The sequence below is a fragment of the Neodiprion lecontei genome, chromosome 2 (assembly GCF_021901455.1).
Source record: "Neodiprion lecontei isolate iyNeoLeco1 chromosome 2, iyNeoLeco1.1, whole genome shotgun sequence".
NCBI classification, from domain to species: Eukaryota; Metazoa; Arthropoda; class Insecta; order Hymenoptera; family Diprionidae; genus Neodiprion; species Neodiprion lecontei.
Genome location: NC_060261.1, coordinates 27,641,738 through 27,662,866, shown reverse-complemented (window position 1 = coordinate 27,662,866; position 21,129 = coordinate 27,641,738). Strand labels below are relative to the sequence as shown.

The following is a 21,129-nucleotide window of genomic DNA, read 5'->3' as shown; positions in this document are numbered from 1 at the left end:
TTACCATTCATTGTTCATCAAAGTGGAGCTTAAGATGTGTAAAAAAAATTTTCAACCAAACATATCGATTTATCATTCAATCACTGAGTCAATAATACCTGAGTTCTCAGTTTCAATTATAATAAGATCGGTTGATAATTCAAATATTGTGAATTTTTACTTACACGATTCGTACGCTATAATACTCGATAAATATAATTATTAAACAATTTGTATTTTGACATAACCTCTACAAGTTGTCATTTGCAAAACGCTTCAGCGTTGTATACTCACTTGTGAAATGATCGTCTACAATCTTTTTTTTTCTTGTATTGCAAAAAACGTATCCAGCTATTATTGTCACAATAATTGTCACTATAAATTTCGCATCTTAACAACAATTGAAATTACTCCTAACTATAGGCGCTCACGTGAACTTTGATTATATGTGTGTAATTGTGTATGTATATTATATATATATCCGAAGTGACAAGAATCTCTACAAAATGGCTACCGCTTAATTGGTCTCGCTACACCGCGATTATGTCCAATCCAGTGTAGTTATATATCAGTGACGTCACCCAACTATTCGTCTCGCATCGCAACTCGATTATGGGATGTTCGAGTCCGTGTCGCTAACCTAGAATCGGGGAAGCCTCTTCCCAGTTTTCCCTGAAATCGGTTTACTGTGGAAAATGGAACCGCGTTCAGGTTAGCTTGCGATACCAAATCGGTTAGATTTTCTCAGTCGTGTTCCGCACGAAAAAGGAAATTAGTAGCAAAAGGTATAAGCACGCCGAGTAAAAATTAATCCCACCGTAAGAAGGAAGCCGTAGGTAGAGTCTGATCGCAAGCAATATTACACGAGATGGGAACTCAAAAAAAAAAATCATTAGCTCAATTCGTTATCAAAAGAAAGTATCAGCAGAAAGTGAGAGAGAGGTGATTACTCGCACGAATGCAATTGTTATTACGAGATTGCCAAAATCAAAACTAACCAAACAAAAGCATAACCAAACTCAAAATCATTCAAACAAACAAAGCTAAAGGAACTTAAAAGACTCGGGCTGAAAAAAAATATTGTTTCACCCGTGACAAAAAAGAAGTCAACCACAATGCTGAAAATAAGATAACAGAACAAAAATAGAGAGACCACGGAAAACGTAAAAAAAATATCAGAAGGCAATATTTTAAACAAAATCAAAAAGCAAAAGAACACGCAATTATTGCAGACAATCTTATGCTAACGTAAGCGGAAAATGGCTGCGCGACTATAAGCGGTGTGTTTATTTACCAACCGGTACATTCGTGACATTGTAGCTTTAGTTGTAAGCCGCAATATTCGGTGTTATTTTCCACCCTTTGTATACAATTTTATTTCTTGCTACGTTTAAGAAATCGTATTGCTGTAATCCCATGACGTCGACAAACTGACCGAGGTGTGTCGCGACCTTTCTATCCTGTTATTATTCGACCGCTGTTGTGTACTTTTCGTGACCGCTATCCGTTACCAACCCGAAATTTTGAAATTTTCGAAGCGCACAACGCCACTATCTTACTCGGAAATTTATGACGGAAATTTCTAATGGCCCCACGTTTGGCGCCAATTTGCGACGGGGATTTTTATTGCACCTCAGCCATCCCCGGAAGTTACCGAGAACTCACCGCCTTACGATAAATTGACGGCCCGCGATGTGAACTGGAAAAAAGATGGACCTTCAAAAAAGATGTCGCGAGATTCTATTGCGAGCCAGGCGTGATCAACACGTCTCGAAATCTTAATCTTTGCTGAGTTTCGTCTAATATGCTGGGTAGCTCAGTACCGCAGAGAGGGGCGGGGTGATTTTGGGAGAGAGAAAGAGGCACTCGATAAATACACGCTAGTTAAAAAAATGAAACAAAAGAATACATTTTGTCATGGCGGTGTCACACAAAACCAAAAGACCATAATTCACCAGTTTCTCTTCGCGTTATCGAAAATAACAAAAAAAAAAACATAGAATCAAAAACGACCAATTATCCAAGAAACCTTAATGTGGCCTTACGGATGCCCGTTACAAGTGGCTTCCGGAACCTTGGACAGAACCAAGAAATAAAGGATGCAGAGGCTGCGGAGGGAGAGCAACCGCAGTTTCGTGTCTAGATATATCAGTGGCCATGTCCTCATAATGCAATGTCGCAGATGAAGAAGTTTATGCATAGAAACCAGTTATGATGGACGTGAGAGTTGTCAGGATAGCGGAGGATGAAGACTTTGAAAAACTGAAGTAACTGTACGACGACATCAATAAGAGGACGTTGTTAGATTACAATAAACCAGATCTTTCGATCTGAACTAAAAAAGTGTCTGAGACTAGCTTCAGGACTGCTAAAATCAAGACAAGATTTCCTGGTGTTTTCCCAGATACTTTATACGACCTCCTTCGCGATCCTGAATATAGAAAAGTTTGGGATACACGCATGATGGTGTCCAAGGATATTGGCTTTTTCAATCCGAACAATGACATCGGGTACTATTCAATGGCAAACCCATCGCCTTTGAAGAATAGATAGAATAAAATTCATTTTGCATCGTTCATGGTTGGATATTAGGCACGATTAGCTCATCGGCAATCATTCCGTTTTTCACAAAGCTTATCCACCAAGGAATAATTACGTCAGAGCTACATCTTATATCACAGGATGCAAGGTAGGCAATCTTTAATGGAGGTGATAGTGAGTTGGGATATGCATCTCATACATACCCGCACGGAAAATTATCGGTATGGCTAGCAAATGAAGGCATCGACATATTCGCACCGAAGATGGTGCAAAAATAACACAAAGCAGTCGTCGGGTATCCAAGTCGGAAGAGTCTACGCAGAGTTAGCGACAAGCAATGGCATTTTTCAAGGCAAATCAGTGCGACTTGAATAGGAATTGCAGGTTCCGTGAAATGAATAGAAGAGAGGAATTCCAAAAATATTTTTGATGGAGTATCAGAACTAAAGGAACTGCCCAGCAAAGAAATTACGACTCTGGACAGTGATTAACTTGTCTTTTCGTTGTAGGATTATTACATGTGATGAATACTAGGATCGTACAGTCTCGTTCTATAGGTGAAGTATTGATGTCCATGACAGGACATCGTCAGGTTGAGTGATGCATCAGGGAAAATGGTGCGTAAAATTGACTTAGTTCCTCATGAAATAACATCTCTTTAGACTCAAAAAATACCGGTATACACAATGTTATCAATGTCGATAATAAATCTTCTGAGTCCGTAATCAACATTACTTAAGTTTTGATCATCAATACATCCCAGTCCTGTTATTTCGAAACAAATAAAAAAATTTAAGAAATCAACATAAAACTTGCGCTAGCCGCACGCTGAATGGTAAACAAAAGGGCAAAAACCAAAAAAAAAATATTTATTCGACGCGCTAATCGTGATCGTACTGTATTAAACTACAGCGCGAATCGCATCACTAATCACCATCTGAAATGACACTTGTCTTAACCTCAATTTAGCGAGACTTATCGCGATACATCCGAAACTCAATCAGTATCTCCGCCAACCCAAAATTAAAAAGTCATTCCGTAAAATCGAGCTCTCACCCCCGACGATACGCGAGCTACTCGAGAGGTGACACTGTAAAACACGATACCGCATCTCGACCCTGTACAGCGGAATTCAGGCTGTACGTAATTTCCAAAAAGAGAAAGAATTGAATCAAGCCAGTGACTCTACGCAACATTTTCGTATATTCAAAATTTTCTCAACTTCATAACACGTAACTCAGGCTACGGTCACCAAGCGAAAGAATCGGCAAACGAATTTCGAGTATTTTTCGACACGCAAATTCCAAAACGGCTATTCTTTATCTGATAAGCCTTTACTCAATTACTCTCGAAATTCGATCGCAAGAATATCAGCAGCGCTTACCGTTCGACGTCCAGAAGGCGAAATCTGCCATCTACTCGCGAATCCTCGCCGCCGTCGTGGAAACAAAAAAAAAACCAAACTCCCGATCGCAAATTGTCTCGAGCCACCACCTCGCGTGAGCGCCAGAACTGGAGTGATTTTTGAAATCGTCGACCAGCCGCAACACCGATCTCGTTACGCTATTTTTTACGTGACCTCATATCCGCAAGAATACGCAACAACCGATCCGTCATCGATTTCGTATATTGCGCAACTCAGCGCGCACATGTCGTAGCATCGCGGCGCAGAACTTAGGGCTGGATCGCAATTTCGTCCTCTGCGCAGCTCCACGAGGTCTTGGAGGCGAGAGGGGCAGTGCTCCCTCGTCGCTAGTCGGTCCTTCGCAGATTCGTCGGTCAGCTGTTGGCGGGGCGAGCGGGGAAGGCTGCGGCGCGCCGGCCGCTAGCGGGAATCGCGTCCGCCTTGGATTCCCGCGATGCAGGGATCTTCGTTGTCTCCCCTTCCGCAGCCTCGACATCCTTCCTTTGACATCGTCGATGTTCCGACGCTCCGCAATTTCCTCGACTTTGTTGCTGACTTCCTGCTCGATGCCGTTGATACTCGATAAACAAAAAGAAACAAAAAGCCTGAATTCTCTTAGTCGCTACTTGCTACAATGTCCCCTCTCAGAATTTCGAATGCGTGACTGCAGTTCTGGAGCTCTTTTGCAAATATTTCGCTACTAGATCTCGGAAATCCTTTACGTTTGGTTCTGCCCAGAGTTTCGGGAGCCACTTGTAACGGGCATCAAAAATGCCACGTTACTATTTTCATATAGCGTGGTTTATTCAACGAGTGGATGCAAGCCGAAAATCAGAATAACCAGGATCCCGAACGTAGAAATATCGAAAATCCAATACAAAGAAAGATCAAAGTGGTAAAATTTCACCCAGCCAGAAATTTACAGAGCTGAAAATCTTCGACCTTTAGAATTTCGATGTTTCAGATTTCTAAATTTTCTTACCTTCACACTTTCCAAACTTTGACTTTTCTGAGTTATGTCCTTTTGGCATTTGAACCTTTCGGAACTTTGTGTGTCGGGTTTCGCACCATTCGAAACTTTGATGTTTCGTCAAAATTGGATTTCTTCATTTCAAGTTTTATCACGCAAAAATTCGGTGGGTAATCGGCGCTTTCAGAACTTCTCAAATTCGGAATTTCAATCCCAGCTCTAGATTGCGGCTTTCGGTATGTATAAAATATCACGTTTTATCTGTTTGGATATCGATTGGTAGGGGTGTTTTACGATAACTCAGTGGCCCATGGAACCAGCATCCCTTTATTTCATTCTGGAGAGAAATTATTGCGAATACCTTACAGCTACTGTGCATAATTTGCAAATCTCCGTATCAGAGAAACGCAGTAAAGTATCGATCAACGCTTTACCCTCATTTCACATTCGAATTCTTGGTCAAGTTTTTATCATATTCTTCGATTTGAAATCAATACTCGTGATTTTTGCTTTATATTTTAAACTCACGCAGTTTCCGAGATATTTATTTTTCAACGTTCTCTGTTTCAACTAGTCGTTATAATACTTTTAATCAATCCAAGCCATGTATCTTGGAACATTCTTTTGCAGAAATAATTTTCAAAAATACCGTGTATGAACACGTCTATAGTGAAAAATTTATGCTTCAACGAAAAGAAATTGATTGTATTTTAGATAAACGTCTCGTAAAAAATTATCGATTGGCTTTATTTTTCATTTGCTTTTTTTCAAAAGATTTTCAATCAATAACGTTGTTCAATTCGCATGATTGAGAAAGGTGTTCGTCTTTAAGTGCGTGAGGAACTGGTGTAGGTTATTGTATACAGCAAAATCCACCTTTGTATTTCACACAATATCATATAGGATATGTTTTGTTTTAAATGTATACATCGTACTGGTCAGCATCATCACCGACTCATGGAATCCTTTCCTACGGCTTACATACAGAGGACAATATATGACCAAAACGCCCTTTACGCACACCTTATGTTTATATTTTGTGTGTGTCTCGCGAGTTTACTTCTTGGATTTAGACATAGCATATCATGTACTGGAATCAATGTTAATGTACTTCGTACTTCAACAATTCGATAACAATTTTACACTGAGAGAAATTTTTAGTTCCGGTTCCCGCTCAGTCCTCAACTGTTTTTATTTTTTACCATGATCGAAAAATATAGTACTAGGTAAAAAATGAGAATTGGTTTTGTAGCTGTTACCAGAAAGTCTAGTATCTCTTACTATTCTTTCTCATTACGATAACTGTTGCTATATTTTCTTGTAACTGTTGGGAAAATTTAATGCTTGTGCAACAATAAATTGACGTTAAAGCCTTATTTAAATAAAAAAAGTAGATTAAACCTCACAAACTGATTTTGCGTTGCAATTACCAAAAAAAAGATCGACAACAGCGCAAAATGGTTAGGCGTACCTCGTTTTTCGTAATTCCAACAATATCCAGACAGTTTTTTTTAACGCTACCTGTTTTACTGAATTTTTCGAGTTACTGTAACATATGAAATTTTTCTCATCGTCAGCGTGATTTGTTACATTATGTTTAAACATCTGACTCCTTTATTGTGCTCTGAGTATAGATACGAGGGCATAATATCAGCTTTGAAACGTCCTACAGGCAGAAGCTAGCGTAACGATCATAGACCAGCGTTTCCTAGGTACTGTTTGCGTCAGTACACACCGAAGTGGAGGTTCTTCGGACCGGTCAACCATAGTCACACAATGCGTAATTGTCATCTCCCTCTGAGTAGACTCTGGACATAAACACAAAGCTTCTCTGTACATAGAAGTCCGAATAAGCAAGCGAACACGGTAACGCGATTTCCAGCAAATAAATATCTTCATGTTCACTTCTATCGAACAATAATTCCTCGCAGTGAGTATTGTGCATCTTTGGTGTCGGTAGAGGTATCAGAATTGGGTAGATAGTTGGCGGCAGAAACTCCGAGCCGAATGATACAGTTCTAATTATCACAGTATCGTCGTAGCATCTCTGGAATTGGAAACGGTGAAACTGGGGGCTGATCATTAGCCAGTTGTAGTCAACCTCGTTACGGTTGCGACAATCTTCGATAGTTGAAAGTGGCAAACTTGATCGGCGGGTTGCTTTCATGCGCTTCTTTAGTCACGACTATTCCAACTCCGAGTGTATTGTAAATAAACTTATAAATAAATTTAAAAAACGAGGAGCTTAAAACTAGCCCAAAATTTCCTGAAAAAAAGACACACAAATCAAGGATAGGTTTTCTTAGGAACAACTTTACAGTAATAGTTTTACCATGTCTGAAGAGAAATTTTTTAATAATATTTGTTTTTCTGTTTCCTAGCTTTTTTCTTTTTTGGGGGGGAGGGGGGGGGGGAGCCAGAAAAATGCCACATCATATTGTATACTCGTATAATCTAAGGTATTCGTTCATTCATTCGATTATTCGTACTTCGGATTGATCAAGTATTTAAAAAAGTGTATAACATTGAAATTATTAAATGGAAATTGTCGCTCGATATTTCTTTTATTTTTAAATAAAGTTTTCTTACGATTGGCTTAAATTTGATAATTGTGTTTCGAAGGTCTTTAGTAGATGTATGTCAATAATGGTATAATAGTAATGGTATAATAGTGTGTCAACAAACTTGTTCGTTACGAAGCAAAGATCCACGCTCCTTTTTTATTTCGATGATATTCCGATCGATTATCGTCGTGATTCTATTTTATCTGTTTACACTTGTTACTTACCGTTAGAACCTTCGTTACCATTTATTGTTTTCGATTTTTAATAATTCGTCAATTATATTCAAGAGTTTTAGGAATACATTACTGAATAAATAAAATTAACACATCGTGAATTAGGAGGTGTATGTGATTAGCCCTATGAGTCGATTCTAATTTTAACAAGCTGGTATACTTGAATCGTTACACGATACTCATTTATCACAAATTTTCGAGTACGTCTGTGTATGTGCGTGCATCTCGTGTGTGCTTGCCTGGAAAATTCGGGAGAATAATGCTTGAGGGCAATTTTGGGCGGACTACGAACTGCTAACCATTCTGCTTGACGGCTCAATCGCTTCTAACTATCTCGACGAGCCGGAACGTTGTCTAAAGGACGACTTGACATTAACCGAATTAACTCCGTGGCTCTGATATTATGTGTTCAAGTGACATTGACGCTTCTTGCTTGCTGTTTCACGCGAGCTTAAAAACTGAATGTACACCGTCTGATCAATTCTTTTTTGAAACAGGACAAAAACGAGGATGACGATGATGACGACAGACAGTACCCGATCATTCCTCCACCTCCACCGCCGCCGAATATGGATCGTAAGTTTATTTCTCAAAAGTTTCAGTCCACGCTAACGATATTGTGATTATTTCACAACAATGCCTGAGAAGGCAAAACTCAACTTATCAACAGATTCTCAAGATTTTAGTTAATTGAAATGTTAACATGCGAGGAACAACCTGCGATAATTTTCAGAACCTCGAAATCATTATAAATACTTTTCAGACTAGATTTCTGAACTTAATAAGTCAATATTTATTTGTGTCAACTTCAAATCTTCCAATTATTCATTTGTACAAAATGAAGATCTTGATTTCTAAAGGTGCTGATCTTTAATGTGACTTGCGAAATCTCTGAAGCAATAACTCTTATCTTCGATCAACGAAATTCCCCGATCACAAATTTCACAAAATGGTTAATCAAGATACGAAATTTATACCATTTGAGATTCAGCTTCATTGAAACTGTTTCTTCTCACATCACTCGCAAACATCATTACTCAAATTTACAAAATCCTCCAACTGTGCCTCTGAAAATGACCATCGCATTGGAATCCCCTTTAATTAGTCGTTCTCGATTCACAATTTCCATCCGAAAGCTGTTGTCGAAAGACCGAGAACCATGAAAAAATGTACCTGCACAAAATTGTACGACTCCTACAGCGCACAAGATATCTTTCGTGTCAACTTCAGCTCTTTAAATCACCGTTTCTTTTCTTACCACAGTGAGGGGGCAAAAGGGGGATAAGGGAGACAAAGGGGAAAAAGGTGAGAGTGTCAGAGGTCCACCAGGACCCACGGGACCACCGGGACCTGGCTATGACGGCGAGCAGAAGGTATCAGCCATTTATGGAATGAATTTAAATAGAAAATATTAATAGTGGACAACGTGAAGAAACAATTTTCTCCTTGCATAAAAAAAAAAAAAATAAATAAACTTGCTATTGTTTACCCTGCAGATTCATGCATATCTCGCTGGATCTAATGAACTCGAATTCAACAATAACGACTTGGCTGTATTGCGAACTTCAGAGCTTAAGCTTTTATTACGATTGTGAATAAAATAAGAGTGCATGAATTTTACGGGCTTATTTTCCAGGGAATTGTTGGCCCTCAAGGTGAACCTGGAGAGAAGGGAGAGCCTGGCACGTGTTCGTGTAACACAACTGCCCTCATGTCGTCCTTCACAATGCCAAAAATGATGCAGGGGCAAAAGGGTGAGACGGGTGCGTCGGGGGCAGAAGGAAAACAAGGCTTACCGGGATTGCCGGTGAGGAGAAAACTGTTAAGGATTAATGTTCCGTGTCAGGGAGGAGAGAAAGAACCGTTCGAAAAATCTCCAAAAATGTTATTTATGCCAACAATAGTCAACTCGAATGAAACTGTAACAATTTTAGTTTCTTCTAAAATCACGGAATAAAATCAGAAAAAGACACAAACACCAAGAGATTTTTCGATTTTTTTCTTCTATTTCTTCACCTTTCCTTAAATTCGTTATTCTACGGTTACAATATAAAAGTGACACTACTCGTCGCAGGTCTAACAAACTTAGCCTGATAGTTTAAAAAAAAAAAACACACACACACATAACAAATAACAAATAACACACATATGTATGAATAAAAAGATAAAACGACGAGTGAGAAGAAAATTGTCCGTAAAATAAAATTTAGACAAGAGAGGTTTTTCGATTCAGATATATAGATACATGTAGAAGACGGTGACGATGTTAAAAATGAATTAAAAAAATTGAGATTGAAGTCTTTATATTCTCGGTCCTATATTCAGTTAAAATTTCTACCTGGCCAGGACTCACGCTTCAACTCACTGTTGTCACACGTCTTATATTCTTGAACTACGTAGATCTAATAACCCCTCTCGACCCAAATTCGTCTCTCTCTTTCTCTGTCTCTTCTCCTATTTCCACTATAAATCGTCACAAAATCAAATTGTTGTTACTTAATACAAAAAAAATTTGAGTAACTTCGAATTATAGACGGATATTACAGTACGTTTAGAAAATATTTTATGTTTAGAACGTTTAAGATTAACAAACTCTGGTGTCTTTTATACAATTCTGATATTTTAGGCCTATTTTATTCACCGTAAATCTCTGCGGAAATTGCCTAAAATCATTTGTCTCACAAATATTTATATTCACAGCAAATAACTAGCTGGATGAATAAAAAATCTTAACTTTTTGGTAATAGGTAAGATCGGCTGATCGTCTTTTTAGTTCTCAACAGCTCGAGATAGTTCGTTAGATGTTCGAACTAGGAGAGACCGGAAAAACTATCGTAGCAACGCAAAAAAATTCGAAGTGGTGAACGATACCGAGAAAGAAACAAACGCACGTAAAAATAAATTTTTTGATAAAACTTTCTCTCATCCTCCGTGAAACTCTACAACTTTTCTCTGAAATATTCTTCGGTACAACCTATCCTATCATTCCCGAGATATTCGACTATTTCACCTGACAAAATATAGAACAACATTGGAATTGAAAACAAAAGGTCGTATACCAAATTCTAAGAAAATTAATGAAAATTCTAGAAGTTGTGGATATTTACGAATATAGAGAAGTTCCAAAAAATTCGTTTGAATCTCCGTCGAATTGTTGATTGTTTTTCCGAAATTTTAATCAAATCGTCCATGTATTCCAGAATCGATAATTCTCTTCGCTTCATGTGCAAGATTTCTTAAAATATTTGTAACGACAAATTTTTTCCATACGATCGTCACGATTTCACCTTTTTCGTCAGCAAAAATTAGGACTCAGGCGATGAGTTTCTTTCAGTTTTTCGTGACAACTGCTTCTTCGAATAAAACGTCTGCAGCTCTCGGATATGAATATGACTAAAAATTGTTCTCCGTTTCTTACTAAGGGCGCCGCAGGGCCTCCTGGTGAACGGGGCCAACCGGGTATGAAGGGCCCCAAAGGCGACATGGGCATAACAGGAGCTGATGGAGTGGAAGGTCCGCAAGGTCGGAAGGGAGAAGCAGGCCGAGACGGTGTTCCTGGAGAAAAGGGGGCCACAGGTCCTCCAGGTCCCCCGGGAAAGGGAGAGATTTCCGGATACGACGTAAGTAATTGATCGCCTTACTTGACACGACTTGGTCAAGGGGGGGGGGGGGGGTATACCGTTAAATCGGTAAAAAATAGACACTTTTTTAAACATTTTTTTTACAAGATACATGCAATGTATTTTAAATTAACTGATTACGGTATTGTAGAGTAAAATTTGAAGAATATTTTCTGAAAATTTCAGTGAAAAATATTAAAAACCAAGCCGCTGGCAACAAATCTCCGGAGTAGTCTCGAAAAACAAGTTGTTTTCTATTATAATATTTTTCCCTAAAATTTTCAGAAAATATTCTTGAAATGTTACTCTACAATACCGTAATCAGTTCGTTTAAAATTTATTGCCTGTATCTTGTGAAAAAATGTTTAAAAAGTGTGTTTTTTTCACCCAATTAACGGTACCCCCCCTCCCCTTAATACGTCGCGAAAATACTCTGTAACGTGAAGAGAAGCGCAACCATAATTTTTTATTTGCGTCAATAGATTGAGGGAAAATTTTGTTATTTTGACCTAGATTATGAAAAAAAAAAAAAAAAATGGTTTACACGTAAAGCAAAAGCTGTGAATCGATTAACGCTTAGTGACTGGTTAATTGACTGGTGTTTTATTGAAGTACGTGGTACATAAAACGTGAGGCGTTCGTTTCATTTTCCGAAACGATAAGATGAATGGTTTAAACTTCGAATGCTTGCGTCGAAAGTGCCCTGCTGATCATCATTCACTCCGAGATTAGCTCAGCCGCTGTTTGAGTATCTATTCCTGTAAGTGTTCTCTCATCACGAACCCCATTACGGTTAGTCTAGAGACGATGTATCGACTAATTCCGGAACTTAAGATCAATAAACTTGTTCACTTCACAGATTTGGAGTAACATTTACTTTGCCGCGTGTGTAGTAGGTGTTATAGTATTGTAAATGTGATTTATTTACGAGCAACAGGTGTCAGTTGGCCGCGAGTCGAGAATCGAACTGTCCGTGGGAATTTATTTGGCGAATAATTCGAATTTCTACGTTCCTAATACTGCAGGTGATTTCCATCGATCAGTGGTGTGGTTTAAAAAAAATATTTAATTCGTCACAATTATGATTCTAATATGCGTTTTATTATTTCAAAATTCACGTAATATTCGTCGGCGATCAATTTTAGGAGAATATTGGTTGCGAGATTTAATCGTTGAAGTCGAAGAAAATATGCAGAAGCTGATACTATATGTAATTTTGTTTATTTTTATTTGTTTATTTAAGGAAAAAATACCCAACAGGGCAACCCAGAGAGGGCAAATTTATCACGTATAGTCCAATATTAATATTATAGTAGAATATACAATATAAGTAAATGAGTTTGAATATATGTAAATAGTTTGAAGCATTAAAAGTAATTAAAAAAAAAAAAAACAATTGCACAACGAAACAGATATGAACCAAAAGAAACGAGAGTAAACTAAGGTACACATGAAAGAATACAAGACAAGCCTGAAAAAACGTACGTGCTAAACTCAGGAATAACAGAAAAAAATGAATTTAAAATATTTTTAATCGTTTCCAAATCGTTTTATACAATGCAGCCTAGCTGGAAACCTAGGAGCATGTACAGGGTGAGTCATCCGATTTATACTGTGTCGTAATATTGCAATGAACACAGTGAACATTGTTGTTTATAGTGCACTGTAATTTTGCGAATGTAAATGAAACGTAAAAAAAAAGAAAGAGAAAAGTTATCTATTTCATCATAGAATTTGAAAGTGTAGAAAGTCGAAATAACAAAAAGTGGAGATGCATAAACAAAGTCAAATCATATGTGAATCGTCAGAATGAGTAAAAATATGCTTACAATTAGGCACAACGTAGAATAGTCATAATTCTGACTTCTTTATACACATATTTTCTATACCTTGCCTCTCCATATTTTCACTTTTCGATATTTCGACTCGTTCTGAAAATTCATTCTACATTCTTAACCCCGTCAGAATTCGACTCGTGATATAAAGAAATTAAAAGCATTATCAAATTTGACATCTCTGATCTTATAAAACAATCTCTTCAAACGACTCAAACGATTATTTTCCAATCAGATGGAAGGAATAACGATGCGCCCCGGACTTCCGGGCCACAAAGGTGATCCTGGTACTCCAGGAGAACGTGGGCCTAAGGGGGAAACTGGGGTAGCGGGTGCGAAGGGAGTGAAAGGCGAAATGGGTCTGAAGGGTACGAAGGGTGACCACGGAAAGGACGGCTCATCAGGGCTCCAAGGATTTAAGGGAGAGCCCGGATCGCCTGGAGCACCGGGAGTTCCAGGAGCTCCAGGAGCAAACGGCACGCCAGCTGAAAAGGGCAGCAAAGGAGACGCCGGTCCCGAAGGAAAAATGGGACCTACCGGACCTCCAGGGCCTCCAGGACCCAAGTCGGAAGGTGGAATAAACGTTGGTGATATAGGTACAGTTTTATTGATATTTTTGGGTGATGAAATTGGTGTGATCAGGTCCAACATCAGCCATTCATTCTACGGAATATAAAAAAATATTTATTTAAATTAGTGGTTGATATGTGTTGCGTGGATTTACCCTTGGAAAAAAAATGCAGAATTCAAAACGTTGAAATTTCGAGACGGAAATTTGACGATTATCAAAGATCCTCGTGGGATTTTTATTACATCTGATGTAAGCTTGTGAAATTCAAACAAAGACCTTCGACGCGTATATATGAGAAAATATTTTTCGGAGTTCCTGAGACCCACGCGAAATCGGTGAAATTCCATCAAGCTGTGTGTAATTATGTTGAGATTTTTGTGAAATTCTTGAAATTTTCGTAAAGTTCTTTCAAAGACTTAAGGTTTTCCTATGACCTCTCTGAATTTCTCGAAAAAACATTCATTTTAATTGAAAGTCTGTCGTAGATGTATAACGTTGAACGTGATGTATGATTTTCTTGCAAAGTTAATCACAATTCTTGTTCAATCCTTGAGAAACTCTTCATATTCGACGAATCCTTCTAATAAACGTTTTGGAGTTTCATGAAATTGATAGGATCCCTATATAATCCAGGAAAGTTTGTTGAATTTCATTAAACTGTGCTAAAATCCGGCAGAAACGTATCTAATCCTTCAAGAGTATAAAAATTTTTGGCCAAAGTTTAAGTGACATTCAAGTTCATTTTAGTGAAGTTTACCAAAGATAATTAATATTTACTTGAAATCCTTGTCCGGTCATTTAAAGATATTCGCCATCGGAAATTCAACGAAGTTTCTCGGAAATTCTTTTGCGATCTTAAAACCTTTCAACGAACATAACAACCCGCCTTCAAGCTTCGATAAAAATTCTGCACTGTCCATTCGCAATTTACCTGCTATTATCTTCTAGCATTCTGTTACCCCGATGAAAATTATTCGTAATAAAATCCTACTGAATGCCGAGAGTCTTGTAATTACTAACTGAAATCCACGAGCTTTTCACGATCCTAAAAAATCTTTATAACATCTCAAAATTGTTGGTGCTCTCGAAACCTCGACTGAAATGTAACATTCCGAAAAACTGTGGACTTACAGATCCAGGTGAGAAGGGCGACAAAGGAGACAAGGGTGATCAGGGATTCAAGGGTGATTTCGGCTCGAAGGGTGAGAAGGGTGACCGAGGGGATTTGGGTCCCGCCGGTATTCCCGGGGTCAACGGAATCCAGGGTCCTCAGGGCAACAAGGGCGAACCAGGAAAAGACGGGCTCCCCGGATCCAGCGGGACTCCCGGGACGAAGGGCGAACGGGGTGAGAAAGGACCGCCAGGAGTGACGGCCATTGCGGGTCCTGGGGATTACGTGACCATCAAGGGCGAAAAGGGCGCTAGGGGAAGGAAGGGGAAACAAGGATCGCCGGGACCGGCTGGACCTCCTGGACCCGCTGGGAAAAATGGCGCGACTGGAGAAATTGGACTGCCGGGCTGGATGGTGAGTCTTGAATACTACTGCTGTTTCATACTTTTTTGTCGCCCCGAATTCTTGTTGGTACTCCTATTTTCACCAGATAACTGCATTTCGCTAGAAAGTTTCAAGGACTTGATTAAATTTTGGTGATAAATTTTGTGATGATGAGAATTTTAGACCGGTTTTCTGATTTTCGAGTTTAGTGTGCAGAGTTTAAATTTGGAGATTTTTGATGATTCTTTCGTGTAGTATTTTTTTATGAAAAATTACGCTCGAAATTAGTTTCGGAAAATTCGGTGAGAATATCGGCGTATCGATCTGATAATGATTGTTACTTCCGGAAAATAGCGATTTTAATAGGAAAACATTCGTTCCTGATGAAATTTGACTTCAGTGCTTTGTAGTCTTATGATTTTTCTGTGGGAAGAGATCTGGAACGTTTGAAAATTCACAGAATTTAAGAATTCCATACAGAATTAAAATGGGTCTTTGCGAGCTTCATTGGCCATTGATGTATTTTGAGTTTCACGCTGCAAAATATTTTGAATACTGTATAACTACTCACAAAATACGTTTACATGCTTACCAAAGAATGGAAAGGTAAGTGGCTTTGATGTTTAGCTAATTAGATTTGATAACGAGTGAGTAGAATGATCTTGTGTAACGCAATGGTAAGATTGTCAGGTGCTAATCCATATAGTCCATTACGTTATAACTCTCATTTGTATCGGACCAAAGATTTCTTACGATTACTATTCGCAGCTAATCCCAGTAATCGAACATGAATCGGCATAAGATTGCGAAATTCAATAATGGTTGACAATGTGTCAACAGAAAATTTGTTTTCAACACCGGAAGAGTCCAGCACTGATACGTTGTTGTAAAATTGAACGCTGACTTCACTTTCATCCAGTAGCCGGAGATTATTTTACTCTCCCACCAGCTGAAAACTATATCTTAGGTTTTGGTATAAGAACTCTGTGCGCGCCTTCCGTATTATTTGACATGTTTTAGCATGTAAACAAATTACAGCAATAGTTTGTTACAGCGATATAGTGAGAATACAATTATAATGATGACCGTCAAACAATAGTAGCATTCAAACGATATTTGGTTCCACTATTGCTTTGGAGCGTTACACTTGTTCAATAAATATGAGTAGAGTTGATCTCATTTAATATTTTATCGTCCATTATCGTCAATACGTTGACGCTTTTAACATAACTTGCATGATGCGATTACTAGCCGGTTTATCTCTCATAAAATCAAGTTCGTTACTTCTACTAGGTTTTATTCGTTTTTATTTGATATTCAACGCAAGTATATACGACGATGAATAAAAAAAAAAAATACTCGCATCAGCAAACGGTAGAGAAGTGCGGTAGTTGCAATATGCCAACGCCTGCTGATACAGGCAATGATGATGTTCGAGTTTGGAATTAACATGCCGAAACATGGATACGCATTTTTCTAACATTACCGTGGCAATGATACATCAAACAGTCATTTGTATTGATCGGAGTATAAGTGCCAGCTTAATTATTATGGACGAAAATATGACTTATATTTCAGGTGTGCTCAACAATTCGAACAAAAAATTATGCAGGTGAGTGAAAAAATGTAAAAGACTGAAAATACGCATCTGGACGAGACCTATAACTTTGATAAACACACGTGTCGCCAGAAACTTATATTTATGAAGGTATTTGGCGAAAACAATTTTTTTGTTCTGAAAAAATGTTTCAGAAGTTGTAAAAATCGATTTAAAAATTCGAAAGTTCTTTTGTCAGGAACTTTTTGTAACATTCTTCACAAATAAGGGCATGGAATTTGCGGTCGGGCAATTCTTTCGAAACAAAACTGATAGAAATTGTCTGAATATCTTAGTTAGTTTTCGGCGGGTAAGTGGGCACAGGTGGGCGTGAGAGAGTAGGAGGATTCTGCTCTATCGACTCTACCTAACGGGCTCGCACCGACATTCGTAGCAGCCAAAGTAGTGTCGGTATGAAAGCTTGAGATTGAGTCGGTACAAAGTGAGTACGTAAGACTACGTGTCGACTGCGACTTAGGAATGTCGATCAGCTCGATCATCCCCGCGAGAAGAAGCGTAACCGCGTCCACTGCCAACCACACCGAACTATCTCCGAACTCCTCCAACCACCGTCAACCACCTCCGACCACCTCCAACGACCTTCGTCCTCCTCCTCCACCTCATCTCCCTCCTTCTCCTTCTCCTCCTCCTCCTTCACGTCCTCGTCGTCCTCGTCCTCCTTTACCACCTCCGATCACCTCCTACGACCTCCTACTACCTCCAAACACCTCCTACCATCTCTGTCCACCTCCTACCACCCTCAACCACCTTCTACCACCCTCAACCACCTTCGACCATCTCCAAACACCATCGTCCTCCTCGTCATCCTTGTCGTCCTCATCCTCCTCGACCTCCTCCAATCACCGCCAACCATCTCCAAACACCTCCTACATTGACTGAAGAATATAAAGACAATTGCACCTAATAAGCTTCGGTGTAACAATCGTCGTGCGCTTGCGCTCCCTGGGATGTATCCAACAATAGAGTGGAGAACTTATTGCAGAACATCAGAGAGTTGCCGATTTCGACATGATGCTGGCTGCATTCACCTTCCGAGTTACACAGTCTTCGCAATGGTAAGCTCAAGCCAGCAATTAGCCTGTGTGTACTTACCGACTTGCCGGCGATACAAGCAATTATCGACACGCGCTCGATGTATTCCATAACATTAATATTCATAATTATTCCAACAACCTTTCATTTGCTCTCTCGATCTCGAATTTTCATAGGCATAGAATCGAAACGCTGTTTTAGCTGGTCGCAAGTGAAGCATCTGCGTTGGGTAGAGGAGCAGAATTGTTTTTCGAAAAGTATTCGGATGGAAAAAAATTCAGAGTAACTGTGATACATCACGGATGCGCTAATTTTGAACGAGATGAAATGGATGCTTCGTATATGAGACAGTATTTAACGCTGCGTAGTGGTTTAAAGACCTAGAAAGGTGATAGGGAGAGAAAGAACGACGCTTCTTAACACTTCGAGTGTATTTTAACACACATTTGAAAGATACGAGCGAAATTTTTCATCATCCAACTGTCGCAGAACGGCAGCGTTATTAGCCAACCCGTTCACTGAAGAATATATCTGCAGTCAACGGCTGACCATCGAAGGGACTGGTCGCTTGAGTCTGGAATCAGCAGGAGAGATAAAGTGTGTATTTCTTGTATGAAACGTGAAAACTAAAATCATTATACATCATATCATATCATCATACATCATACATCGTACATCGTACATCGTACATCATACATCATACATCATCATACGTAGTATTACAGTTCGAAACCAAAGTTTGAATTTTCGGATGTTCGGAAAGTGACGTCACCAATCTAAAATCGGCTAGCCGAGTTCCTCAGTCGGGTAACAACCGCGCAGTAGAGCGGACGGATGAGAGTCGCGCTCCGCAAATTTCGAGTACTGGGTTCTCAACCTCACGGATCCCGCGCTTCGGGCCGCTACGTATTTCGAGTACCGGGTTCTCAACCTCACGGATCCTGCGCTTCGGGTCCGCTACGCGGTGAAGCTCGACTTCCAGGACAAGCGCTCCGTAGTTCCTGGTTCATGTTTACAATAAATTATTTCAATTCGTTTTTCGCGCAAGCCGAAATTCAGTAGCTGTCAGTCCGCTAATAAAATTTCTCGACTTCCAGGATAAGCGCTCCGTGGTTCCTGGTTCATGTTTACAATAAATTATTTCAATTCGTTTTTCGCGCAATCGGAAATTCAGTAGCTGTCAGTCCGCTAATAAAATTTCTCGACTTTCAGGATAAGCGCTCCGTGGTTCCTGGTTCATGTTTACAATAAATTATTTCAATTCGTTTTTCGCGCAATCCGAAATTCAGTAGCTGTCAGTCCGCTAATAAAATTTCTCGACTTCCAGGATAAGCGCTCCGTGGTTCCTGGTTCATGTTTACAATAAATTATTTCAATTCGTTTTTCGCGCAATCCGAAATTCAGTAGCTGTCAGTCCGCTAATAAAGTTTCTCGACTTCCAGGATAAGCGCTCCGTGGTTCCTGGTTCATGTTTACAATAAATTATTTCAATTCGTTTTTCGCGCAAGCCGAAATTCAGTAGCTGTCAATCTGCTAATAAAATTTCTATAACTTTATAATTTTCTCATAATCTTTTTGGTAGAATATGTCGATAAAAGAATTATATTAAACCTCACACATTATTTTTGATTTGTTCTCATGCTGAAAATATTTATTAGTATTCGAGGTATAACTCGAGGTGGTTGGCGGTGGTCGTTGGAGGTGGTTGAGGGTGGTTGCGGGTAATCTCAGTGATTCAGGAGGAGGAGGACGAGGATTTGTGCTGGGTGAGTAAAACACTTTTATAACATTTGATGGCAATTGTAATTATATTTCATTTGAAGTATTACAAACTTGTCGCGTTTACAATAAATTATTTCAATTCATCTTTCGTGCAAGCACATATTCAGTAACTGTGAATAATCTTGTACAATTTATTATATTATCAATTAGTTAATTAATATTCTTATAATATTTAATGGCAATTGTAATTATATTTCATCTGAAATATTACAAACTTGTCGGGTTTACAATAAATTATTTCAATTCATCTTTCGTGCAAGCAGATATTCAGTAACTGTGAATAATCTTGTACAATTTATTATATTAATAATTAATTCATTAGTATTCTTATGATATTTAATGGCAATTGTAATTATATTTCATCTGAAATATTACAAACTTGTCACGTTTACAATAAATTATTTCAATTCATCTTTCGTGCAAGCACATATTCAGTAACTGTGAATAATCTTGTACAATTTATTATATTATTAATTAATTAATTAGTATTCTTATGATATTTAATGGCAATTGTAATTATATTTCATCTGAAATATTACAAACTTGTCGGGTTTACAATAAATTATTTCAATTCATCTTTCGTGCAAGCACATATTCAGTAACTGTGAATAATCTTGTACAATTTATTATATTATTAATTAATTAATTAGTATTCTTATGATATTTAATGGCAATTGTAATTATATTTCATCTGAAATATTACAAACTTGTTACGTTTACAATAAATTATTTCAATTCATCTTTCGTGCAAGCACATATTCAGTAACTGTGAATAATCTTGTACAATTTATTATATTATTAATTAATTAATTAGTATTCTTATGATATTTAATGGCAATTGTAATTATATTTCATCTGAAATATTACAAACTTGTCGGGTTTACAATAAATTATTTCAATTCATCTTTCGTGCAAGCACATATTCAGTAACTGTGAATAATCTTGTACAATTTATTATATTATTAATTAATTAATTAGTATTCTTATGATATTTAATGGCAACTGTAATTATATTTCATCTGAAATATTACAAACTTGTCACGTTTACAATAGATTATTTCAATTCGTCTTTCGCGCAAGCACATATTCAGTAGCTATGAATAATCTTATACAATTTATTATATAATTAATTAATTGATTAATTACATTAATCCTTACACAATATTTTTGATGTGTCCCTATACCAAGAATATTCATTACTATTCCAGGTATAACCCGAGGTGGTCGGAGGTGGACGAGGAGGAGGACGAGCTGGACGAGGAGGAGGACGAGGTGGACGAGGAGGAGGACGAGCTGGACCAGGAGGAGGCGGGGTGGGTCGTGGGAGAGGGGAGGAGTGGCAGGGAAGGGGGGGGGGGGAGGTGGGCGGGGCAGGGGGAAGGGGGAAGGGGGAAGGGGAGGGATGGGGTGGGGTAGGGTTGGGAGGGGAGGGGAAGGGCGGGGGGGAGGGAGGGAGGGTGGGAGGGAGGGCGGGGCGGCGGGGG

General features: G+C 38.7%; 1 protein-coding gene across 1 annotated transcript in view; it reads left to right on the top strand.

The window, feature by feature from the left end:
* LOC107222955 (collagen alpha-1(XI) chain) overlaps nucleotides 1-21,129 on the top strand; it is a 152,346-nt gene that overhangs the window by 117,509 nt on the left and 13,708 nt on the right. The window contains exons 7-14 of the mRNA XM_046730649.1: nucleotides 8,190-8,268; nucleotides 8,956-9,065; nucleotides 9,329-9,499; nucleotides 11,115-11,312; nucleotides 12,876-12,905; nucleotides 13,383-13,743; nucleotides 14,852-15,243; nucleotides 15,811-15,819. Coding sequence (XP_046586605.1) covers nucleotides 8,190-8,268; nucleotides 8,956-9,065; nucleotides 9,329-9,499; nucleotides 11,115-11,312; nucleotides 12,876-12,905; nucleotides 13,383-13,743; nucleotides 14,852-15,243; nucleotides 15,811-15,819 — 1,350 coding nt within the window. The remainder of the gene's footprint in view (nucleotides 1-8,189; nucleotides 8,269-8,955; nucleotides 9,066-9,328; nucleotides 9,500-11,114; nucleotides 11,313-12,875; nucleotides 12,906-13,382; nucleotides 13,744-14,851; nucleotides 15,244-15,810; nucleotides 15,820-21,129) is intronic.